At 47.8% G+C, this 25,379-nt stretch overlaps 3 protein-coding genes across 3 annotated transcripts; 2 read left to right on the plus strand and 1 right to left on the minus strand.

The window, feature by feature from the left end:
- The first annotated feature begins 1,446 nt into the window (after window positions 1-1,446).
- LOC103649996 (cyclin-A1-1-like) lies at window positions 1,447-11,289 on the plus strand. Its single transcript, NM_001301592.2, has 11 exons — window positions 1,447-1,747; window positions 8,560-8,965; window positions 9,049-9,182; window positions 9,513-9,605; window positions 9,689-9,822; window positions 9,914-9,989; window positions 10,094-10,170; window positions 10,268-10,301; window positions 10,389-10,538; window positions 10,638-10,772; window positions 10,856-11,289. Exons 1-11 carry the CDS (start codon window positions 1,529-1,531, stop codon window positions 10,925-10,927), a joined length of 1,530 nt encoding a protein of 509 aa, NP_001288521.1. The 5' UTR covers window positions 1,447-1,528; the 3' UTR covers window positions 10,928-11,289.
- An 822-nt stretch (window positions 11,290-12,111) lies between these two features.
- On the plus strand, window positions 12,112-13,126 carry LOC100285377 (early nodulin-like protein 1). Its single transcript, NM_001158270.2, has 2 exons — window positions 12,112-12,470; window positions 12,568-13,126. The coding sequence occupies exons 1-2, from the start codon at window positions 12,257-12,259 to the stop codon at window positions 12,915-12,917; spliced, it is 564 nt and encodes a 187-aa protein (NP_001151742.2). The 5' UTR covers window positions 12,112-12,256; the 3' UTR covers window positions 12,918-13,126.
- Window positions 13,127-13,425: 299 nt separating this feature from the next.
- Window positions 13,426-16,775, minus strand: LOC100278776 (uncharacterized). Its single transcript, NM_001320429.1, has 7 exons — window positions 16,181-16,775; window positions 15,901-15,954; window positions 15,603-15,812; window positions 14,292-14,431; window positions 14,090-14,187; window positions 13,814-13,938; window positions 13,426-13,724 (listed from the first exon to the last, which is right to left on the minus strand). Exons 1-7 carry the CDS (start codon window positions 16,661-16,663, stop codon window positions 13,572-13,574), a joined length of 1,263 nt encoding a protein of 420 aa, NP_001307358.1. The 5' UTR covers window positions 16,664-16,775; the 3' UTR covers window positions 13,426-13,571.
- Window positions 16,776-25,379: the final 8,604 nt, after the last annotated feature.

A 25,379-nucleotide genomic window follows, 5' to 3' on the forward strand; every position in this document is an offset into this window, starting at 1 on the left:
CATCCATTGCACTAAACAGCTCAATATTAGCTATTTTAGTATGTTTTAACAGTGTTTGTGAATGTCTGACTAAAATTCTGTGGTGTAGTGCTAAACGGGCTAAACGGGCTAAACAGTCTAAACGGGCCTATCGTGCCGGCACGGCACGGCTAAGAAAGCTCAGTGCCGTGCTTGGGCTTGGGCTTAGGCATTAGTGCCATGCCGGCACGACACGGCTATTAAACGGGCCAAACGGGTCGTGCCCTAACCGTGTCGTGCCTGACCGTGCTAGGGCCGTGCCGGGCCGGGCCGCCCGTCTAGCCATCTCTAGACCACAATGACGGAATAGTAGTGCCGTAAGTGTTTGTTGGGCACAAGTGTGAGTGGTATGATTGATTTACCATTGAGATCGTGCATGGATATACATAATGTAAGAAAAACTAAAACATCTTATCCATATTTCTATTCCTATTAAGGCTCTAGGACAACTCTAGCTTTAGAAAATTTGATGCGATTGGTGTAACAAGTCTTCAGATGCTAAAAAAATTGTGAAGCTGGAACTGTAAGCCTTTAAAAGACATTTAGATAAGTCATTTTATTTGTTATTTAGATTAAAAATATTTTTAAAACTATTTAAATTGATATTATAAACTACAGCTCCACATTGTAGCTCGAACCTGGAGTCATCCCAAATACCCCTTAAAAAACAAAGGTGGTGTCCATAGGGGCGAGCCCCTCCTCCGACCCCATCCTCCCAGGTCCCGCTCACAATGCCCCACCGTGAGAGCTCGTGCTCGCCTCCCCGTCGTGAGAGCGCTCGCGTCTAGTCGTTTTGGTAGAGCGGTAACATTCCAATTATTTATAATAAATTTTCATATAGAAATTCGATGAACTGTTCCGTTCCTTTTTTGTTGGAAACTAAGAGAGTGCTTGATTTGAGAAATCAATCTATTCTAGATGAGGTGGTGCGTTATGAGTCCATTTCATAAATTTGATGTAATGAATTTGTTCCCCATATTATTACTATTCATTAGCATATGAGAAATAAAATGACGATAGATCAACTCATTCTATCCCACAAACCAAATAAAAATGTTAGGAAAGAGAAGATGATGAATTACCTCGTTCTTAAAACAAAACACATCATAAACATACACAAAATAAGAATAAAGCTGCTCTATTCGTTTTAGCTCCTCAATCAAGCACACTCTAAATAAACATGTTTGCTTGTGCTTAAATCCAGCCAAAAGTGGCACCATAAGCGCAGGAGGACCCCACCCAGAACGAAAATCTTACCACGTGTGGAACAAAAACAGTGAATGGTCAACAGTACTACCAATGTCAGGGCAGGGCAGGTATTTGAATTTCAAAACCTTGCCGTTGCCCGTTGGAGCATCAACCAACGGCCTAATGACTGGGGCGACATAAACACACGTTACACACCCCGCCTTCAACTCCTCGCCGCTGCCGCATCCTCACCCTCGTCCGCTCCTCCGCTGCCCCAAACCCTAGCCTGAGGAGGGGTCCTCCTCCGCTACCGAGACCCACGATGTCGACCATCGCTGCCTCCCGCCGCTCGTCCTCCTCGTCCTCTTCCGCGACCGCCAAGCGCCCCGCGATTGCGGACGGCCCCGGGGGACCCAAGGCGACCGCCGCACAGGCCAAGAAGCGCGTGGCGCTCGGCAACATCACCAACGTTGCCGCGCGGGGAGGGAGGGCTTCCGTTGGCGGCAGCCTTGGGAACGTCATGGCGCCCACCAGCAGCGCGGTACGTACGAGTACGACACGACTCTGCCCGTCAAGACGGATTGTTGTGGCCGGGATTCCGGAAATTCATGCGGAAACGGGACTCCTTGCGCTTTCCTCGGACCCCAAGATCCCTGGGCGGGGCGTGGGCTAATTATTCGTTGAAATGTTTCTGTTTCTGGTCTATGACTGAATGGTTCACGAATCGGGCGTGCCTTTGCTGCCTTCAGAGATGGATCGATGGCTTTTGCGTTTTCTTGGCTGATGATTTTTTTCCGATTCATTAGAAATGCAGTCTACGTTTTGCACTTTTGCTACGTACTAGGAGATGCGCTGATTTGGTTTCTTTAGCCATTCGCCCCAGTTTGAGTTCCGTTGCGTCTCCGTTCTTGTGAGGCGTCACCTCTTCAACATTCCCTGAAACCTGCGTACAATCTTCTGATATCCCACTGTTGCTCACATCAGTATTGCAACTTTACTCTGAGTCTGAGCCCTTGCGTTGCGTTGCTTTTCTGTTGTCATAAAAAGCAGAGAAATCTGCAACATTTCTTCCTCTTGCTGCGCTGCCCATGGAGTCGAGTATGTACGAGTACAAATAGTATTGTGATGAGATGGACGGTAGGGAGGCTAGGCAGTGGTGCTGGTGCGCACAGGAATTTTGCGTTTGCAAACCCTGACTGGCTGACTGGTCCCGCACTGCAGTCCGCAGGTGCAGGAGGACACAGCGGCGGCGGTGCCCACCAAGTTAGCCGTCCAACGTTCAGAATAGCTAGCAGGGGGCGCAGTTCCGGTTCGAAACGATTTAAACCCAAACCATACCATCCGCGACCGCGAGGCTGGGGGCCTGGGCCTGGGCCTGGGCTGATGTGTGCGGCACTGCGGCCTCGGGATGAGACGGGGCGTGCGGCTTGGATCCCTCCGCGTTTCAAACGGGTGTTTCGTTCCCTTCGCTGCCTGCGGACCAGGCGGCTGCACTTGAATTTGGCGTGATCAAAAAAGGCAAGGACACGCAGGCACGAGGACTTTTGGTCTTTCCAAAGCCGTTGCCGGAGGAGGGGAGCCCCTCCTAGATTGTTGCACTGTCACAAACGAGTCCGTGGTCCCCACCACTACTACGTCCACGTGTGCATCCCTCCTGCACTGTTTATTGGTTCAAATCTTGGGTTCTGGTCATGGTCAAATGGCTAGACCTTCCATGGCATTTCTTTTTTCGAAAGAAAGTTCATTGGTTTTCGCGCCGTGGCAAATCTCTTGTCTTTGTTTGCTTTGCAGTCTTCTCTTGTCAAGCACATATACTTCTCTAGTGCACCTGGTTAGTGGAGATCCCAAACAGAGGTTTCTGTCAAATAATACTTGTGCCTGTAGTTAGTTTGTCAGTTAGCGTCGCATTGTTATAGGAGCTTTCTGTTAGCCATGCACAAAGGGAGAGCCTGGTCGTGCGATCGTGTGCGCAGTCCGCACGACCGGCGCGTCGCACGCTGTGACTGAGGTGAGTGGGATGGCACTCAACGATGAGGGGCATGGCGTGCAAATCAGGGTGATCGTGCCCCACATTTCTTTTTCCTTTCTTTAAGCGGTAAACTGTCAGGTTGTAATCTCATGGTCTGTACACGTCTCTTTATATACAGAGAAATAGAGTCAGAAAAGCAGTTAGTTGTTCACAGCACCAAATCAGAGTGTGCCTACTTGTGTTCGTGTGTGTGCGTGAGTCTTTTCTGTGACCAGCAGGGTGAGCTCGCCGGTAACTAGAGGTTGCTTCTCCGGCGAGGTCTGACACGTGGCATCAGAGCCGAGGTTGGAGGAAGGTGACAATGTCCCTGCCGCCGGAGCGCTCCAGGACGTCGCAGTACCGGCGAGGGCGTTCACCGCCGCGACGGCCGCGGACTCGGGAGGTCGTCGTCGAGCGCGTTGTGGAGCGCGTCGTGGCGCCTGGAACGACCACTTATCCGACTCTCACGAAGACGAACTACAACGATTGGGCGTTACTGATGAAGGTGAAGATGCAAGCGCGCGGACTATGGGAAGCTGTGGAGATCGGCGACGTCGACGACCATCACGATCGGATGGCGCTCGACGTCATCTGCAGCGCCGCGCCGCCGGAGATGGTCTCCACCTTGGCCGTCAAACCGACGGCAAAGGATGCCTGGGAAGCTCTGAAGACGCTGCGAATCGGCGATGAACGCGTGAGAAAGTCGACGGCACAGAGGCTACGTCGCGAGTACGAGATGCTCTCGTTCCGAGACAGCGAGTCGGTGGAGGCTTTCGCACTTCGGCTCACCGACGTCGTCGCGCAGCTCGCCATGCTGGGTGACCCGGAGTCTCCAGAGAAGGTGGTGGAGAAGTATCTTCGGATCGCGCGTCCAAGGTACAAGCAGCTAGTAATTTCTATCGAGACTCTACTGGATGTCTCGACCCTCACGGTGGAGGACATCACCGGCCGGCTGAAAGCGGCCGAGGATGCTGACGATGCACCACCACCTTCGACGGGGGGTAAACTGTACCTAACGGAGGAGCAGTGGGAGGCGCGGCGGAAGGAGCAACAGAAGGGAGGAGACGGTGGCACGTCTAAATCCGGTGACCGGCGGCGGCATCCACGTCGCGGCGTGCCTGCGTCGAGCGGCAGAACAGGCACGGGACCCGGCCGCAAGCTAGGCCGTGACCAGTGCAGAAAGTGTGGGCAAACCGGCCACTGGGCTCGTGATTGCAAGGCAAGGCCAAAGCAGGAGGCGGCCCACATGGCCCAGGAGGAGGAGGCGCTCATGCTGTTGAGGGCCGCACCACTGCGTCGATCCCCGCCAGTAGGGTCCGCGCCTCCACCGCCACCGGCAGGGTCCGCGCCTCCACCGCCGCCGGGAGGATCCGCGCCTCCACCTCTGCCCCCACCGGCCGGATCCGCGCCTCCTCCACTGCCCCCACTGGCCGGATCCGCGCCTCCACCACCGCCGGCGGGATCCGCCACTGCGCCGCCACCGGTGTCTCCAGCCCCGTCGCGCACCTCATCCCCATCGAGCCCCTACTCTCCACCTCCGCATGATGAGGTCCTCGGCGCGCCCAGTGCAGTGGCGAGCTGGTCATCGCAGGAGGCCACGGCGGCGAGCACTGATGGGCGGATCCAGCTACAGGAGGGAAAGGTGTTCGTGCAGCTCGGCGCGAAGGAGCAGCGGGACCCTAGGTCCTGGATCTGCGACACCGGGGCCACGAACCACATGACGGGGTCTCGGGCGGCGTTCGCAGATCTGGACACGGCAGTGTCTGGGTCGGTGCGGTTCGGCGATGACTCCATGGCGGAGATTGAAGGGCGCGGGACCGTGCTGTTCAAGTGCAAGAATGGCGAGCATCGCTCCTTCACCGGCGTTTACTACATCCCGCGACTCACGGCGAATATCGTGAGTCTCGGCCAGTTGGAGGAGGCCGACTACGACGTCCACCTCTGGCGCGGTGGCATGGAGATTCGGGAGCCTGAGGGGCGACTGCTGGCGAGGATCCCACGCGCAGGCAACCGGCTGTATGTGCTCAACGTCGACGTGGCACGACCGGTGTGCCTGGCAGCGCGCGGCGAAGAAAGTGCCTGGCGGTGGCATGCCAGGCTCGGCCACATCAACATGCCGGCGCTGAGGAAGATGGCGCGGGAGGAGCTCGTTCGTGGACTGCCTTCCATCGAGCAGGTGGACCAACTCTGTGAGGCGTGTCTCGCCGGCAAGCAGCGACGGACGGCGTTCCCTGACCAGACACAGTGGCGGGCGGACCGCGCACTGGAGCTGGTGCACGGGGACTTATGTGGACCCGTGACACCGGCGACACCAAGCGGGAACACCTACTTCCTGCTTCTCGTCGACGATCGGAGTCGCTACATGTGGCTGACGCTGCTGCGGTCCAAGGATCGAGCGGCGGCTGCCATCAAGGAGTTCCAGGCACGTGCAGAAGCTGAGTCCAGCTGCAAGCTGCTGGCGCTCCGGACGGATCGTGGTGGCGAGTTCACATCCAAAGAGTTCATGGAGTACTGCGCGGCGGACGGCGTGCACCGGCAGCTGACAGCGCCGTATTCCCCACAACAGAACGGCGTCGTCGAGCGCCGGAACGCCATGGTGGCAGGCACAGCACGCTGTCTGCTCAAGGCAAAGGGGCTGCCGGCTTGGTTCTGGGGAGAGGCGGTGAACACTGCCGTGTATCTCCTGAACCGGGTACCGACGAAGGCAGTAGAAGGCAAGACTCCATTCGAGGCATGGTACGGGAAGAAGCCGGCAGTACACCACCTGAAGACCTTCGGGTGCATTGTCTATGTTAAGAATACGACACCGCACCTGAAGAAGATGGAGGATCGTGGCCGCAAGATGATTTTCGTCGGGTACGAGCGCGGGTCTAAGGCATATCGAGCCTACGATCCGGCCACTAAGCGCGTGCACGTGACGCGCGACGTGGTCTTTGATGAGTCCGCCCAGTGGGACTGGTCAGAGGGAGCTAAGACCGGCACTGGCGCGGATCATGGCGGCGACGACACGTTCACCATCCAATTTCAGGTGGTGGCGGGGCCAGGAGGTGCCCAGGCGGGGGCACCGGTGGCTGCATTGCAGCATATGACGCCACCAGGAACACCAGGGGAGGCCGGAGTAGCTTCTCCGGGTGTGCAGTTCGCCACACCACCTGCTGCGTTAGACGAAGACCTGGACACCGACCACGACGACAACGCACCACTGCGGTTCCGAACAGTGGAGGACGTCACCGGAGCTGCGTCGCCACCTGGGTACGCCGTGCGCGTACTGTACAGCGAGCAACTCTTTGCAGTGAGTGCGGAGGAGCCTGGGTCGCTTGCACATGCTGGGCAAGACCCGTGCTGGCGACGAGCGATGGAGGAGGAACTGCGCGCCATAGAGGACAACCACACCTGGACACTCACTGAGTTGCCATCTGGGCAGCGAGCCATTGGGCTCAAGTGGGTATTCAAGGTCAAGAAAGATGAACACGGTGCCGTGGTACGGCACAAGGCACGACTTGTCGCAAAAGGCTACGCTCAGCGCCAAGGAATCGACTACGATGAGGTGTTTGCACCGGTCGCTCGCTTGGAAGCGGTGCGGCTGCTGCTGGCGTTGGCAGCGCAGGAGGGATGGCAAGTCCATCACATGGACGTCAAGACGGCGTTCTTGAACGGCGACCTCCAGGAGGAGGTGTATGTGCAGCAAGCGCCTGGATTTGCTCAACCAGGGCAGGAACACAAGGTATACCGACTACACAAAGCTCTTTATGGTTTGCATCAAGCTCCCCGTGCCTGGAATCAAAAACTGGATGAAAAAATGGGTGTTCTGGGGTTCACTAGATGTCCATCTGAGCATGCTATTTACTGTCGAGGAGAAGGTGCAGAGAGACTAGTTGTAGGTGTCTATGTAGATGATCTAGTGATCACAGGCACTAGCAGCAGCAACATCCAGACTTTCAAGGCTGAAATGACCAAGGTATTTAAGATGAGTGATCTTGGTTTACTATCATATTACTTGGGCATTGAAGTGAAGCAGGATGAGCTGGGAATTACCCTTTCTCAAGAGAGGTATGCTAATAAGATACTAGATCTAAGTGGTTTTGCAGACTGCAACTCGTGTGATATACCAATGCAGGCAAAGCTGAAGCTGAGCAGGAAGGATGACAGCCCCTGTGTAGATGCAACAGAATACAGGAGCTTGGTAGGAAAATTGAGGTATCTGGTCAATACCCGACCGGATTTGGCTTTTTCAGTTGGGTATGTGAGTAGATTTATGGAGGAGCCCCACATGGAGCATTTTGCAGCTGTGAAGCAGATTCTCAGATACATAGCTGGAACAAGGAGTTGGGGCCTTTTCTACCCTAGGAAGAATGAAAAGAAAACTGAATTGTTGGGCTTCAGTGACAGTGACCTTGCCGGTGATTTGGATGAGAGGAAGAGCACAACTGGAGTCCTTTTCTTCCTAGGCAACAGTCCAATTAGCTGGCAATCAACAAAGCAAAAGGTAGTGGCATTATCAAGCTGTGAGGCTGAATATATATCAGCTGCTACTGCTGCTTGTCAGGCTGTTTGGCTAGCTCGGCTGCTAGCTGAAATTACAGATTCAGTTGTGAGCAAGCCGGTGTTAAGGGTAGACAACAAGTCTGCCATTTCTTTGATAAAAAATCCAGTGCATCATGACCGGTCAAAACATATTGATACAAGATTCCATTTGATCCGGGAGTATGCAAATTCAGGCCAAATTGAAGTGAGGTTCATCAGGACAGAGGATCAGCTTGGAGACATCCTAACAAAGCCTCTCGGCAAACTGAAGTTCAGAGAACTCTGCTCCAAAATTGGCATTCAGTCTCTGTAGGTAAATCAGTGCACAAGTCTTAGGAGGAGATTTGTCAAATAATACTTGTGCCTGTAGTTAGTTTGTCAGTTAGCGTCGCATTGTTATAGGAGCTTTCTGTTAGCCATGCACAAAGGGAGAGCCTGGTCGTGCGATCGTGTGCGCAGTCCGCACGACCGGCGCGTCGCACGCTGTGACTGAGGTGAGTGGGATGGCACTCAACGATGAGGGGCATGGCGTGCAAATCAGGGTGATCGTGCCCCACATTTCTTTTTCCTTTCTTTAAGCGGTAAACTGTCAGGTTGTAATCTCATGGTCTGTACACGTCTCTTTATATACAGAGAAATAGAGTCAGAAAAGCAGTTAGTTGTTCACAGCACCAAATCAGAGTGTGCCTACTTGTGTTCGTGTGTGTGCGTGAGTCTTTTCTGTGACCAGCAGGGTGAGCTCGCCGGTAACTAGAGGTTGCTTCTCCGGCGAGGTCTGACAGTTTCAAATGGCTTAATCATTTTGTTCAAATCTCATGCAGAAGTTGAATCCAACGGTACCCTTGAAGAAGCCGTCTTTGGCAACAAGTGCTCGGAGTGTGAGTTCTTCCATCCGGGGTTCTGCTGACAAACCGGCTTCCATCAAGCCAGCTCCACCAGTAGCACGCCATGGCAGCGCAACACAAAGGCATAACAATGTTCCTCCTCCTAAAGTGCCTACCATTGCCGATGTGCCAAGTCGTGCTCCTGCCTTGGTGTCCTGCACCGGCTTGGTGTCTCCTGGACGCTCAGGAGATTCTGTTTCATCCGATGAGACGATGTCGACTTGCGACTCCATGAAAAGCCCAGACTTTGAGTACGTAGACAATCAGGACACCTCGATGCTGGCTTCGTTGCAGCGACGGACAAGTGAACATCTGCGAATATCAGAGGATAGAGATGTTGAAGGTCTGCTGAAATTCATATACGATTTGAATTGTTTAAGTGTGTTTTGTTATACTTTTTGTTGATCCAGTTGCTTTCTTTTGCAGAAAATAAGCGGAAGAAAAATGCCGTGGCCCCAATGGAAATTGACCGCATCTGTGATGTTGACAGTGAATATGAGGATCCACAGCTGTGCGCTACTCTGGCTTCTGACATTTACATGCACTTGCGAGAGGCTGAGGTGACACATTCTTTTCTAATTTCTGGTGACCAAATGGTTTCATCTGAGCACTGAACATAAGGAACTTTGGGTTGACTGCCAACGTTGATGCAATAAGCTAGGCTGCAATATGCTTACATTAAGTCTGTTAGATCGTACTTATGTAATTGCAGTTCACCAGTGTGGTTGTAATTTCTGATTCTTTTTTATGTGAAGTTTTTTTGTTGGTGTATTAATGAAACTTGATTTGATCGAAGGACTGTCTATGTTTTGTTCAATGGAACTTTGGGCTACACTTGAAATTTTTCTTTCTTTCTTGATTTTTACTAATAGTGCTTTACTTTCTCACAGACGAAGAAAAGACCGTCAACTGATTTCATGGAAACGATTCAAAAAGATGTCAACCCAAGCATGAGAGCAATTTTGATAGACTGGCTCGTGGAAGTAAGTTTTTTTGTTGTCTCAAAGTAAGAAAAGCCTAAAGAACAATCTTGTCAACTTGTATTCATTATTTTCTCCTCATGCAGGTTGCTGAAGAATATCGTCTTGTTCCTGATACTTTGTACCTGACAGTCAACTACATTGACCGTTATCTTTCTGGCAACGAAATCAGCCGCCAACGGCTGCAATTACTTGGTGTTGCATGCATGCTTATAGCTGCGTAAGATTCTGCTTCTCTTTCCATTTATTATCCTTAGTTGTCATTACGATGTTAGCGTACTGATTTGGCATGTTGGGAACTTCAAATTCAGAAAATACGAGGAGATATGTGCACCACAAGTAGAAGAATTCTGCTACATAACAGACAATACATATTTCAGAGATGAGGTTTGTGACATGTTTACTTTCTATCGTTCTTTAAAAAAATACAGCAGACCATATCGAATAGTCCCTTGTTTGTCACTGTCACTAAATAACTTGTACGTTAACAGGTTCTAGATATGGAAGCTTCTGTACTGAATTACTTGAAGTTTGAAATGACAGCACCTACAGCAAAGTGCTTTTTGAGGTGATTATCCCCGTTTTTTATTTTAGAAAAAAATATGATGATTATTCTAATCTAACTTGCCACTAACTCTTATCTTTTCTTTTTTTGCTTACAATAGGAGATTTGCTCGTGCTGCACAAGCGTGTGATGAGGTACTGCTAGTCAACTTCTGGTTACTGGAAGGAATTCCTCAAGTTACAGATATGAGAACAATTCGCTGACAATCTCTCTTTGTACAGGATCCTGCTTTGCATCTGGAGTTCCTTGCCAATTACATCGCTGAGCTATCACTACTGGAGTACAGTCTACTCTCTTACCCTCCATCACTAATAGCTGCATCGGCTATTTTCTTGGCGAGATTTATACTACAGCCAACAAAGTATCCTTGGGTAGGTGGAATAATCATGTTGTTGTTCCATATCTATAGCAGTTGCCTAGTGAAATGTCTTGCGAGCTAACTTACACATCTCGTTGTCAATTGGAAGCAGAATTCCACACTCGCTCATTACACACAGTACAAACCGTCCAAACTGAGCGAATGTGTAAAGGCATTGCATCGCCTTTGCAGCGTTGGTTCTGGTAGCAACCTTCCAGCAATCAGAGAAAAGTACAGTCAACATAAGGTAATTGGACCTGGTCCCAAATTTCTTAAGTTAACAGCCTTCTTAATAATAGTATTAATGGGATCCTCCATTTCCTTCCTCAGTACAAATTTGTTGCAAAGAAGCAGTGTCCACCGCAGATCCCTACTGAATTCTTTCGGGACACGACATGCTAGACTAGAAACCCAGAAGTGATTCCAGTTGCTTACTGGATTCTTCTTGATGTGTCTTGAATGCCCAGTGTAGCACAGCACAACTATGCAAGTGCTGATAACCCCCAGGTTGTTTCAGGTGATTACAGGGGTGTAATCAATGTTTGTGGTCATGTTAGGTCATTGGTGTGGTTTTTCTTTTCCTGCTTCCAGTCTTTCTGTATGTAGATCAGTGTTTTCAGGCGCTTGTAAATCCGAGTTCTGTAGTAGAGCACAATATCTTGTAAGTTAACTGAAGAAATTTGGTGATCAACCAAGTTACCTACAACTTATGTTGAGCTGGTGATCAGGTTTTTGCGCTAGTTGAATTGTGCTTGCATTTGTGGCCTAATGTGGTTGTCAATATAAGTTGGGAACGTATCTGGTGCAAACTAACCCCTCCGTGCAACCGTGAAAACTTTTAATCTGAATCACATGATGAGGACGTGCGGAGGAGTGGGAGAGGGATTTGAAAAAGTGTGATTAGCAGCGGGCGGTTAAGTATAAAATTATCCACGTCCCTGCGTCCCTTGATCAACATCATGTAGTTTAGATTACAAATTTGAACGGTTGCACGTATGGGTTGGTTTGCACTAGATACGTTCCCATATAAGTTTAGGTAACTTGGTTGTCCAGATGTCTGGCCCCTACATTTTTCGATTTCAATTTGCAAGCTGTAGCGTGTTGTTATATTTACACGTTTTGCTGGCAAAGTAGTGAATGTATATGGCTGATTTTGCTCGCCATAATTTTCATGTGAATCGAAATGGGAGTTCAAAGTTTGTGTTTATCCACGTACTGTCATGTTTTAGAGAGAAGGAAAGAACGTTCGATGAATTCAGAGAGTGCTATTTGTTCTCAAATTCTCAAAGATTAACTTCCGAGTAAAAAAAACCTCCATGTGCCGAGGGCCGAGGCTTTCCACGCTTGGCAACCGGTGACGGCGATGACATGACACGCAGCGAGCAGCCGGCAACCGCCGGAACCCCCTCGTTCCCCACGTTCTCGCTCTCTCGCCCACGAAGGCACGCACGTCCGCATCGAATCAGACCGGAGCGCGCAAACTGGCATGGTCACAACCGGCCGGCGACGCGACGCGACCCGGCAACTGTCCTGGCCTGGCAAGACCATCCACTCCCCTATAAAGCGAGCGAACGCGCGGCCTATTCACTCAGTTCCACTCCACCCCGCGCGCACCAAGCGATTGTGAGCACTGAGCACGGCGGCCGGCGACCGGTAAGAAGTGCCAAGCCAGAGGCAAGCTCCGTCGTTCCTGCTACTCGCCCGGACCGAGCGCAGGCTGCTGCAAGATCCATGGCCGCTTCCAACTCCAGCGCGCTTCTCCCCGTGTTGGCCCTCGCCGGCGTCGTCTTCTTACTTGTCGCCCCCGCCGTCGTCGCCGAGGCAGCCGCGCCGCAGGGCCTGGAGTTCCACGTCGGCGGCCCGCGCGGGTGGCGCGTCCCTGACGCCAACACCAGCTACGGCTGGTGGACCATGAAGAACCGCTTTCGCGTCGGCGACCACCTCTGTGAGTTGTTCTCTAACTCCCCATCCTGATGTCCTACGGTTATTCACTGCTAACGACGGCATCTGCCTGTGGTTAATGCATACGAATCCTTTGGCAGACTTCAAGTACACCAACGACTCGGTGCTCCTGGTGGACCGCACCGCCTTCGACGCCTGCAACACCACGGAGCCGCTCGCGACCTTCGACGACGGCGGCACCAAGTTCGTTCTCGACCGCCCGGGCTTCTTCTGCTTCATCAGCGGCGAGCCGGGCCACTGCGAGGAGGGACAGAGGCTCATCGTGCGGGTCATGGTCCAGCCGGCCATCGTCGCGACGCCAGGCCCGGCCTCCGGACCAGCGACGTCGGCGCAGCCGGACCACGGCGGCGGTCATTCCTCCGGCGCAGCCACAGCGGTTGCCGCGGCTGCCGTCGCGGCGGCGCTGGCTGTCTTCGCCAGCCTCGTCTAGTCGTCTTGATTTGATGCATGTCTTAGTTCTGCTTATAGTTTGGTTCCTGTGGCTTTTACGTATTCACCACTCGTGATGTATCTGGTTCTGTGTTGCCCCAAGACAATTAGCTAGTAACTCCTATGTGATGCGATCCATTGTTTTATATTTGGATTATTTTGCAAGATGTCCCTGGTTAATTTATTCAGTACAAAAATGCCAATGTTCTATGGTGATTCCTTCGGGGTCGGGGTCGACGGGGTGTAGTGTAGAATAATTCATCGTCTATCGAACGAACTTGAACTTGTGTGCCAGTATAACAGCAAGCAAAAACAAACACTTCCTAGAAGTTTACACTAACCCTGTAGATACACTCAACATGATTATGTGCCTGAAAGAACTTACGGAAAACTGATAGTTCTGTAACATAATATTGTTTGACTAAAAAATGTAGATACAGATTTGAGGATGTTGTTGTATTGTATCAAATTTATTCAAAAATATAAAAAAGCCCTGCGAATCTCAGATAAAGCAACAACGCGGTGTTGTATAAAATTAGGAATTTGATTCACATCCCGCATGGATTACCAAGTGACTGTACAACATATCCACAGTTGAAAATGCTATGTACAATCTGTAGTTATTTGCTTCAGCCGCAACGTTGGCCAGCTCTAATTACCACGGCTCAGAGTTCTTGGTCCAGTACCTTGCCACAGGTCTACATCTGCTCCAGCCATCCTCTGCTAAAATAAGCATTAACCGCGCTTTGAGAGTATTCACAGCTTCGTCCTCCAAGATCTCCAATCGATTGGTTGGGGATTTCCCAGACTGCAAAGAAAGGACGTAGAGTGATGATTGTGAGCTCTACATTTTCTGGGTCACTCCATGAACGACAGGGTCATGTCTGAAAGAATTACCTTTGCAGTTTGGTACAATGATAAGTAGTGTAGGCAGTCTTCATAGTACCCACAGTGGTACAGAAGGGCTGCATAATCCCTCAGTTCATGCGGATCGTGATGCAGTAGTATCAGTCGCTCACAAGCTAAAACATGGAAAATGCAAGATATGGAACAGGTATGCCACTGAGAGAAATGCAATTCAAAATACATTCTTTTCTGTAAATAAAGCGATGGCAAGGAATGGCACATAAGGCCATGATACATTCAAACTATCGCAGAAAGAGAATACACTACCTGCTAAAGCACGACGCATATCACCAAAACGAGCATTAGTCCATACTCCACGCATCAATCTATGCTGAGCAGCTTTAGCAGCAGCCATCTCAATGGCACTGTTAACCAAAATTGACATCACTCCATATCTCCAGCAGCATCCAGTGTAAAAAATAAATATATATATTCCAAAAAAGAGGAATGATAAATTCAGATAAAGTACCTTGTGTTCCCATATGACCTCGCTTGGTTATCACCTAAAGTACCAGGGCCACGCTGGTTTGCAGCAACAGCATTTAGAAATAAGCTACTAGACTGATCAGATTGAAATGGCCAAAATGCACACTTCAAAGTTCTCAAAGTCTGCATAAAAGGACTAATAAAAATAAGTCCGAATGTTATTGCAAAAAAAAAAACAGAAACTTTCTCATCCTGTTTATACCGTCTTTCACAGAATAATACCAAACATTACGAACAACATTAAGAACAGACACCGACTTTAAATAAAATGTGTTCTGACGCTGTTCAAAATTTTTTGCAACAAATTGGATTCCTAAATCAATTTAATTATATGCAGGTTCAACCCATTAGGTTGAAGTTTCAAGTTGGATTAAAAGGTCTCAAACACAGAAGGAGAAAACAGAAGATTTGTTAGGATTCTTAGGAACAAGCTTACTCACAACATAATGGTTGAAGCGAACAACAGGCTTACCATGAGAAGAGAGAGAGAGAGAGAGAGAGAGAGAGTGGGCGCACGTTTGCATGTGCATGTGTGTGTCATTGCTGTTGTCTGATCTCTTTAAGAAAAATCTTGTACAGGCAAGAAAGGAACAAAACCATATCTATCAGATGCTGACAAAATGAATCATGCTGCGGTAGGACCATAACAAAAACCAATATTGGTGAAATTTGTAGGTAGGAGATAATATATTGAATTATTTGATTTTGTTGAAGTCTGATTTGGAAACATTAGAAATAAATGCAAACATTCTTTTTCCTGGAGAAAGTGAAGAGTATAGGCAAAATTAAGATGAAAAATTCCCTTTTGTATGACAGCCACCCAGAAATTTCATTGTGGTATCTTGGGTGCATCTAGAGACTGCAGCGAGCACCTTAGCTTTAACACTCGATGCTCAACACTTGCATAGTTTTAGATATTAAGCACAGAAAAAGAAACTCAATGGACTCCGATAAGATTGAAGGTTGGAATAAATTCGACTGCGGGGGTAAGACAACCCCCGAGTATTGTATTAAGAAGACCTTCTCACACAGTTCAAGAAAACCCCCGGACCCCTGCCCCACCCATACACAGCAGCATCGAAGGCCATGTGAGAACAGAAGGCCATGTGAGAACAACCGAAACCAGGGCCGAGCCTTAGACTTGTGCTTTGGCGTGGAACAGACGAGGAAATTTTTTTAACCACAACCTTAAATTTGCTCCCACGGGGAGTCGAACTCAGGACTTGAGGAGTGCTACTTAGACCGCCTAACCAATTCAGCTAGAGGCCCTTTCACAAGGTTGGAATAAACTCACCTCAACCAAAAGTGACTTTGAAGTCATAATATGTGGCTCATCGACCAATTTGCTTTTTTGTTTGTCATAGCCCCTAGGGAGGCTATTGAGATCATTTGGAAAGAAAATCTCTGCATCAAAATCCAGTAAGCCATATGTTCGTACAGTCTTCAATATCTCTGAATATATTAACGCAAGCATTAGAGCTGATCCAGAACGGCATGTCAAGACCTGGGAATTGTACAACCAAATAACACTAAATGAGTCATAGCATACTACAGTAGTGTATACAAGGCATAGAAGCTAGATTCTGGCATACCGAGTGAAGGTACATAATCCGCACATCTGACACTCCATTTGTTCTCCGAAACCCCTGAATGAAATATCCTAGTAAATTAGCACCAATACTTGCAAGCTTTGCATGTACAACAGAAATTCGCTAGAAGGCAGTCTTATGTGAGAGGTTGAGATGACATACTACATCATGCCATATCAATCAGACAGCTGAAATGACTTCGAATTCCAGCAGCTCGCTCGTAGTAGTCCCAAATTGGGTAGCAACCGGATCAGAATAACTTGGCGACAAATCTATACAGTACCTTATGGACGTAGAGGTAGCGGTTAAGGTAATCGAAGAAGACCTCGGGCGGCGCACCCGAGGGCGGGAAGTTCCCGCCGGCGCAGAAGCCCGTGGAGAGGTCGTCGAGGCGCGCGATGAAGGCATCTACGGGGAGCGGGACCGAGGAGTGGGAGACGAGCGAGTCGTCCTCGGCAGCGACGCAGAGCGCTGCGCGGGCGAGGTCAGGGCCGCGGCTGATGGCGATGCTGCTCCCCGCACTTACCCGGGTGAGCCGCCCCACCTGCGCCACGAACCCCTCCCGCGCCGCCCTAGCGTGCGCGGTGGCCACCCCCACGGAGTCGAGGGAGTCGTGCAGCACCAGCCGCGGGGCCTCCCCCGCGGCGCCGCCCTCCTGCTCCACGGCCGCCGCGCAGGGCCGGACGGAGGAGCGCCACCTGCGTACACGGCCGGGACGGTGGACGAGAGCGGATGAGGGGGGAGACCACGCCACCGCGCAGTTCATGGCGGCAGCGGTGAGTCAGATTCACCGGATTGGGGGCGGTGGCGTCGGACGCCTCAGCTAAGAGACGGCGAGGCGGCGAGCTGTGCTGCTGCGTCGTACGTGTAAAAGCAAGATACTCTCCGTCGGAATAAATCTAAATATCAATATTTATACTATATATAATTGATATCATCGTATATATAGTGTTTAATCTAATTTTACAATAAATTTATTTAGAGAGATAAATAATACAATTATTTTATATAAATTCAGTTAAAATAGAAGGTTTGATCCGTACGTTTTTATAACAACAAATATAAGGATACCTTCTTCAAAAATTAAAAGCTCTTAGGGCTCGTTTGTTTCGTTGGAATTAAATTCCATTTTAATAATTATAATTTAGATAAAACTAATTAAGTTCATATATTTATATATGTAATATATTTGTATATTATCCTAAATTATATGTGAGAGATAATTATATACTACATTTATGTTATAGCGAAGCAAATTAGAAGAGTGTGTTATGAGTTGTATATTAGAAAAATAGCATGTAAATCTATAGAATCAATTTCCATCTCTCACCCAATGAATTTGAGATAGGCTTATATGATAGCTTTGGAAAGTGGTGGAATGTCGCATTCTAATAAAAATAGCCTATATTAATAGTAAGATTCCAATTCCTCAAAAATAAAAGGAAACAAACGGGACTTAAACTCTAAGAGTCTCTATATTCTTCCCAGTTGATATAAATAGATGTTTTTTTAAAATACTCTTCAACAACTTATATAAATGTGTTTATCTAAATATAGTCATCGTTTCTTTCGGGTTTCTCGCTAGCTAAATATAGGAAATATAAATGACTTTGTAGCGTGCAAACAAGATATATAAAAGTTGTTGGAAAGTGAAAAAATATAGAAAGTAATTTTTATCCAAATGACTTTTCAAATTATAATTTAGAGAGTAAAATTTAGAATGACTCCTTCACATATACTATTACAAAGTAAAGTTTAAATATGAGGATGAGAATAAATAAGCTGTTGAAGATAGTGTTACATTAACAAGAAAGATTTTCTCGCTTAGTTGAGAAAACTCTCGAACTTTTATTTCCCATATACGCAGTGGGTATAATAGCTCATGTGAACAACATTATCTATGTCAAGAACTACGGCCAAGGTCAAGCGTTCAACCTATGATTTGGAGGGGACTTTTTATTTTTAGTCTAAAAATTGCTCACAATGAGTCAAACTCAAAATCTAAAGAGTACTAAATACTATCTACTAGCTCAAGTATAGGCACTTTTGCAAGTCTTAGTCTTACCTCACAGCTCAAGTTTTTAAAAAATTAGCTCTAAACTCTTGATTTAGTGAGTTGAAGTGCTATACAACTTTCGATCTCTAAATTTTAGAAGAGTGGATTCAAATAGGACAATAATACATCCTTTGTCCTATAATAAATACATTTCTAGAGTTCAAAATTTATTTTAAAGTAAGTGTAGTTTTAGATATAATCTAAACCAATCTTAGTTATTTTTTCTTTTTTCTTTGTTATATAATAAATTACTACCTCCGTTCTTGAATATTTGTCGCTCGCTAGTTTATTTTTGAACTAAAACCTTAAAAATAAAAAGAGAATGAATGAAGTATATTTTTATAGAAATATATATAATGTATTATTAATATTGATCTCTTCATAAAAACTCGTGTACTTATTTTAGGAGGAAGAGAGTATTATATCTTGTGTTGGATTGGAGGCCTCTATTGTTGAAGGTCCTCGAAGCATTGCATAAAAACATGTTCCACGTATTACCAAAAGATAGCGAAGCTAACCTTCATCTAAAGCAGCGTGTTGGGAAAAGACGAAGTTGGAGAGCTTTACTTTCATGAACATGACTATCGGGTACCTAAGAACCGGGTGCCCAAAGAAGGCCCAAAAGGTCCCCCAAAGACGGCCCACTAACCGACCAACCCGCCTGCCGAGCGACTTGATGAGGCAGGCCAAAAGGCCTCTCGAAGACGACCGACCAATCCACCCGCCGAGCAAATCTGCGAGACGGAGTTGCCGACCAACCCACTTGCCAAGAAACACGGCGAGGCGGAGTTGCCCACCATCCGCCTGCCGAGCAACTCGGCGAAACGGAGTTGTCGCCCAACCCTCTAGCAAGACACATAAGGGAAAGGGGGACTGACCTAGTACCACTGAGCAACGTCATCACAATAAAACAAACCATCACAAAACCACGTCTGTACTATAGGGGTGAAAGGGAAATGTGCCCTTGGGCCATTTCTAAGTATTTTGGTGATTGAGTGCAAACACAAGTGCTTAAATGTGAATATATGCCCATGGATGAACAAAGTGCAAATCACAAGTAAAGGTATGTTTCTAAGACTTAGTACATTGGTTTTGTGTACTAATATACTTGTCTAAAGTGTTAGAAACAGAAAAGAAAAGAGGTGCAAAAGACTTGGCTGTGTACAGCCAAGACTCAGCTCGGTCTGGCACACCGGACTGTCCGGTGGTGCACCGGACAGTGTCCGGTGCGCCAGGCTGACTCGGCGTGAAGAGGCCGCTCTCGGGAATTCGCCGACGGCGTACGGCTAAAATTCACCGGACTGTCCGGTGTGCACCGGACTGTCCGGTGAGCCAACGGTCGGCCGGGCCAACGGTCGGCCGTGCGATCTGCGCGGGACACGTGGCCGAGCCAACGGTCGGAAGGGGGCACCGGACTGTCCGGTGTGCACCGGACATGTCCGGTGCGCCAACGGCTCCCAGATCTGCAACGGTCGGCTGCGCTGTTTAAGGAAAGAAATCGGGCACCGGACAGTGTCCGGTGTGCACCGGACTGTCCGGTGCACCCGACGACAGAAGGCAAGATTGGCCTTCCAGATTTGCTCTCAACGGCTCCTAGCTGCCTTGGGGCTATAAAAGGGACCCCTAGGCACATGGAGGAGCACACCAAGCAACCTTAGAGCATTCTTGATCATCCACACTCAGTCTTTGCGCATTCGTTTGTCATTCTTAGTGATTCGAGCTCCGTTCTAGTGAGAACTTTGAGATAGTCTTTCGAGCTCGATTCTTGGCCGTGTGTGTGCGCATTTTGCTGTGGATTTGTGTGTGTTGCTTCTCTCCCTTACTTCGTGCTTCTTTGTGAACTTCAAGTGTAAGGGTGAGAGACTCCAAGTTGTGGAGATTCCTCGCGAACGGATAAGAAAGGAAAAGCATAACACTGTGGTATTCAAGTTGATCATTGGATCACTTGAGAGGAGTTGAGTGCAACTCTCGTCCGTTGGGACGCCACAACGTGGAGTAGGCAAGTTTTGTACTTGGCCGAACCACGGGATAAATCACTGTGTCTTCTCTGTGTTGAACTTCTTGTGATTATCATATTGTGCAAGATCTTCGCTCTAGCCACTTGGCATTAACTGTGCTAACGCTTGACAAGTTTTTGTGGCTATAAGTTGAATTTTACAGGATCACCTATTCACCCCCCCTCTAGGTGCTCTCAATTGGTATCAGAGCCGTTCTCCTCAAGAAAGGGACTAACCGCCCGAAGAGATGGATCCTAAGGGGAAGGGAATTGTGATCAACGATAAGGAGAAGGAGTCCTTCGTCAACGAGCCCAAAGATGACAAGCCTACCGACTCCGGCTCGGGCCATAGACGGAAGGAAGGGAAGAAGAAGAAGACAAGGCGCATCAAGGAGATCGTCTACTACGACGACAGCGACGAATCTTCCTCTTCCCAAAAGGACAACGACGACAACGACTATGACAAACAAAAGACGGTTAACTCAAACTTTTCTTTTGATTATTCGCGCATTCCGCATAGCTCAAATGCTCATTTGCTCCCCATTCCACTTGGCAAGCCTCCCCACTTTGATGGAGAGGACTACGGATTTTGGAGTCACAAAATGCGTACTCACCTATTTTCTCTCCATCCAAGCATTTGGGAGATTGTGGAAAGTGGAATGAAATTTGATAGCTCGGATAGCCCTTCGTTTATTAATGAACAGATCCATAAAAATGCACAAGCTACTACTGTGTTGCTAGCCTCTTTGTGCAGGGACGAGTATCACAAGGTAAGCGGCTTGGACAATGCCAAGCAGATTTGGGACACCCTCAAGATCTCTCATGAGGGGAATGATGTCACCTTACTCACCAAGATGGAGTTGGTGGAGGGCGAGCTCGGACGATTCGCTATGATAAGGGGCGAGGAGCCGACACAAACATACAACCGGCTCAAGATCCTTATCAACAAAATAAGGAGCTACGGAAGCACGCGATGGACGGATCACGACGTCGTCCGCCTAATGCTAAGGTCATTTACCGTTCTTGATCCTCACTTGGTGAACAATATTCGTGAAAATCCTAGGTACATCAAGATGTCGCCCGAAGAAATTCTTGGAAAATTTGTAAGCGGGCGAATGATGATCAAGGAGGCGAGGTACGTGGACGACGCGTTGAACGGCCCAATCCATGAGCCTCAACCCATTGCTCTCAAGGCAACAAGGAGCAAGGAGACGCTACCCAGCAAGGTGGCGCAAATTGAGGCGGTCGGTCTTAATGATGAAGAGATGGCCATCATCATCAAAAGATTCAAGACGGCACTAAAGGGTCGCAAGGGACAGCCAAGCAAGACTAAGACCAAGGGAAAGCGATCATGCTTCAAATGCGGTAAGCTTGGTCATTTTATTGCTAACTGTCCCGACAATGATAGTGACCAGGAACACGGGAGCAAGAGGGAAAAGAAGAAGTATTACAAGAAGGCCAAGGGCGAGGCACATATCGGAAAGGAGTGGGATTCGGATTGCTCCTCCTCCGACTCCGACAATGAAGGACTCGCCGCCACTGCCTTCAACAAGTCATCCCTCTTCCCCAACGAGCGTCACACATGCCTTATGGCAAGGGAGAAGAAGGTATGTAATCAAAACAATGTCACTTATGATTCTTCCAGTGATGATGAGTCTAGTGATGATGAAGTAGATTACTCTAGTTTGTTCAAGGGATTGGATAGAACTAAAGTAGATAAAATTAATGAATTGATTGATGCTTTGAATGAAAAAGATAGACTCTTAGAAAAACAAGAGGACCTTTTGTATGAAGAGCATGACAAATTTGTAGAGGCACAAAAATCTTGTGCTTTAGAAGTTAAAAGAAATGAAGTGCTTTCTAGTGAACTATCTTCTTGTCATGAAACCATTGCTACTTTAAAGAGTGTTAATAATGACTTAAATGCTAAACTTGAAGTAGCTAGTAAATCTAATTCTTGTGTAGAACATGTTGAGATTTGCACTAGGTGTAAAGATTTCGATGTTGATGCTTGTAGTGATCATTTAGTTTCAATTTTCAAATTAACTGAGGAATTGACTAGTCTTAATGCCCAACTTAAGACTAGCAAGAATGAATTTGATAAACTGAAATTTGCAAGGGATGCCTACACGATCGGTAGACACCCCTCAATTAAGGATGGACTTGGCTTCAAGAGGGAAGCCAAGAACTTAACAAGCCATAAGGCTCCCATTCCCGCTAAGGAGAAAGGGAAGGCCCATATGGCTACTAGTGCTAAAAAGAACCATGCCTTTTTGTATCATGATAGGAGACAAACTAGAAATGCTTATAGGAGTTATAATGCGTACGATGATTTTTCCCATGCTATGTTTGCTTCCAGTTCTTCATACATGCATGATAGAAATGTTGGTAGAAGGGATGTTGTTCATAATATGCCTAGGAGAAATGTTGTTAATATTCCTAGGAAAGTTAATGAGCCTTCTACAATATATCATGCTTTGAATGCTTCCTTTGCAATTTGTAGAAAGAATAGAAAGGTAATTGCTAGGAAGTTAGGGGCAAAATGCAAGGGAGACAAAACTTGCATTTGGGTCCCTAAGGATATTTGTGCTAACCTTGTAGGACCCAACATGAGTTGGGTACCTAAAACCCAAGCCTAAATTTGCCTTGCAGGTTTATGCATCCGGGGGTTCAAGCTGGATTATCGACAGCGGATGCACAAACCATATGACGGGGGAGAAGAAGATGTTCACCTCCTACGTCAAGAATAGGGATTCCCAAGATTCAATTATATTCGGTGATGGGAATCAAGGCAAGGTAAAAAGGGTTAGGTAAAATTGCAATCTCAAATGAGCACTCAATTTCTAATGTGTTTTTAGTTGAGTCTCTGGGATATAATTTACTATCTGTTAGTCAATTATGCAATATGGGATATAACTGTCTATTTACAAATGTAGATGTGTCTGTCTTTAGAAGAAGTGATGGTTCACTAGCTTTTAAGGGTGTATTAGACGACAAACTTTATTTAGTTGATTTTGCAAAAGAAGAGGCCGGTCTAGATGCATGCTTAATAGCTAAGACTAGCATGGGCTGGCTGTGGCACCGCCGCTTAGCACATGTGGGGATGAAGAACCTTCACAAGCTTCTAAAGGGAGAACACGTGATAGGTTTAACTAACGTGCAATTCGAAAAAGATAGACCTTGTGCAGCTTGTCAAGCAGGTAAACAAGTGGGAGGAGCACATCACAGCAAGAATGTGATGACCACCTCAAGACCTTTGGAGCTGCTGCATATGGACCTCTTCGGACCCGTCGCCTATCTAAGCATAGGAGGAAGTAAGTATGGTTTAGTTATTGTTGATGACTTTTCCCGCTTCACTTGGGTGTTCTTTTTGCAGGATAAGTCTGAAACCCAAGGGACCCTCAAGCGCTTCCTCAGGAGAGCTCAAAATGAGTTTGAGCTCAAAGTGAAGAAGATAAGGAGCGACAACGGGTCCGAGTTCAAGAACCTTCAAGTGGAGGAGTTCCTTGAAGAGGAAGGGATCAAGCACGAGTTCTCCGCTCCCTACACACCACAGCAAAATGGTGTGGTAGAGAGGAAGAACAGGACGCTCATCGATATGGCGAGGACGATGCTAGGAGAGTTCAAGACCCCCGAGTGCTTTTGGACGGAAGCCGTGAACACGGCTTGCCACGCCATCAACAGGGTCTACCTTCACCGCCTCCTCAAGAAGACGTCGTATGAGCTACTAACCGGTAACAAACCCAATGTATCTTACTTTCGTGTATTTGGGAGCAAGTGCTACATTCTAGTAAAGAAGGGTAGAAATTCTAAATTTGCTCCCAAAGTTGTAGAAGGGTTTTTGTTAGGTTATGATTCAAATACAAAGGCGTATAGAGTCTTCAACAAATTATCGGGTTTGGTTGAAGTCTCTAGCGACATTGTATTTGATGAGACTAATGGCTCTCCAAGAGAGCAAGTTGTTGATTGTGATGATGTAGATGAAGAAGATGTTCCAAAGGCCGCTATACGAACCATGGCGATTGGAGAAGTTCGGCCACAGGAACAAGATGAACGAGATCAACCTTCTTCCTCAACTGTGGTGCATCCCCCAACTCAAGAAGATGAACAGGTTCATCAACAAGAGACGTGTGATCAAGGGGGAGCACAAGATGATCATGTGATGGAGGAAGAAGCGGAACCGGCACCTCCAACCCAAGTTCGAGCGATGATTCAAAGGGATCATCCCGTCGACCAAATTCTGGGTGACATTAGCAAGGGAGTAACTACTCGGTCTCGATTAGTTAATTTTTGTGAACATTACTCTTTTGTCTCTTCTATTGAGCCTTTCAGGGTAGAAGAGGCCTTGCTAGATCCGGACTGGGTGTTGGCCATGCAAGAGGAGCTCAACAACTTCAAGCGCAATGAAGTTTGGACGCTGGTGCCTCGTCCCAAGCAAAATGTTGTGGGAACCAAGTGGGTGTTCCGCAACAAACAAGACGAGCACGGAGTGGTGACAAGGAACAAGGCTCGACTTGTGGCAAAAGGTTATGCCCAAGTCGCAGGTTTGGACTTTGAGGAGACTTTTGCTCCTGTGGCTAGGCTAGAGTCCATTCGTATTTTGCTAGCATATGCCGCTCACCATTCTTTCAGGTTATACCAAATGGATGTGAAGAGCGCTTTCCTCAATGGGCCAATCAAGGAGGAGGTGTACGTGGAGCAACCCCCTGGCTTCGAGGATGAACGGTATCCCGACCACGTGTGTAAGCTCTCTAAGGCGCTCTATGGACTTAAGCAAGCCCCAAGAGCATGGTATGAATGCCTTAGAGATTTCTTAATTGCAAATGCTTTCGAGGTTGGGAAAGCCGATCCAACTCTTTTCACTAAGACATGTGATGGTGATTTGTTTGTGTGTCAAATTTATGTCGATGACATAATATTTGGTTCTACTAATAAAAAGTCTTGTGAAGAGTTTAGCAGGGTGATGACGCAGAAATTCGAGATGTCAATGATGGGCGAGTTGAACTACTTCCTTGGGTTCCAAGTGAAGCAACTCAAGGACGGCACCTTTATCTCCCAAACGAAGTACACGCAAGATCTGCTAAAGCGGTTTGGGATGAAGGACGCCAAGCCCGCAAAGACTCCGATGGGAACCGACGGACACACCGACCTCAACAAAGGAGGTAAGTCCGTTGATCAAAAGGCATACCGGTCAATGATAGGTTCATTACTTTATTTATGTGCTAGTAGACCGGACATTATGCTTAGCGTATGCATGTGTGCTAGATTTCAATCCGACCCTAAGGAGTGTCACTTAGTGGCGGTGAAGCGAATCCTTAGATATTTAGTTGCTACGCCTTGCTTCGGACTCTGGTATCCAAAGGGGTCTACCTTTGACTTGATTGGATATTCAGATTCTGACTATGCTGGATGTAAGGTCGATAGGAAGAG

The sequence above is a fragment of the Zea mays genome, chromosome 3 (assembly GCF_902167145.1).
Source record: "Zea mays cultivar B73 chromosome 3, Zm-B73-REFERENCE-NAM-5.0, whole genome shotgun sequence".
NCBI classification, from domain to species: domain Eukaryota; kingdom Viridiplantae; phylum Streptophyta; class Magnoliopsida; order Poales; family Poaceae; genus Zea; species Zea mays.

What these genes read in the sequence shown, in the direction of transcription:
- LOC103649996 (NM_001301592.2), top strand. Translation starts at nt 1,529, where the DNA reads ATGTCGACCATCGCTGCCTCCCGCCGCTCGTCCTCCTCGTCCTCTTCC. An exon ending in TGCACTTGCGAGAGGCTGAG is followed by an intron (nt 9,183 to 9,512) that starts GTGACACATTCT and finishes ACTTTCTCACAG; the next exon opens with ACGAAGAAAAGACCGTCAAC. An exon ending in TGATAGACTGGCTCGTGGAA is followed by an intron (nt 9,606 to 9,688) that starts GTAAGTTTTTTT and finishes CTCCTCATGCAG; the next exon opens with GTTGCTGAAGAATATCGTCT.
- LOC100285377 (NM_001158270.2), top strand. Translation starts at nt 12,257, where the DNA reads ATGGCCGCTTCCAACTCCAGCGCGCTTCTCCCCGTGTTGGCCCTCGCC. An exon ending in TCGCGTCGGCGACCACCTCT is followed by an intron (nt 12,471 to 12,567) that starts GTGAGTTGTTCT and finishes ATCCTTTGGCAG; the next exon opens with ACTTCAAGTACACCAACGAC.
- LOC100278776 (NM_001320429.1), bottom strand. Translation starts at nt 16,663, where the DNA reads ATGAACTGCGCGGTGGCGTGGTCTCCCCCCTCATCCGCTCTCGTCCAC. An exon ending in GGATTATGTACCTTCACTCG is followed by an intron (nt 15,813 to 15,900) that starts GTATGCCAGAAT and finishes TACAATTCCCAG; the next exon opens with GTCTTGACATGCCGTTCTGG. An exon ending in CATTGTACCAAACTGCAAAG is followed by an intron (nt 13,725 to 13,813) that starts GTAATTCTTTCA and finishes CTTTCTTTGCAG; the next exon opens with TCTGGGAAATCCCCAACCAA.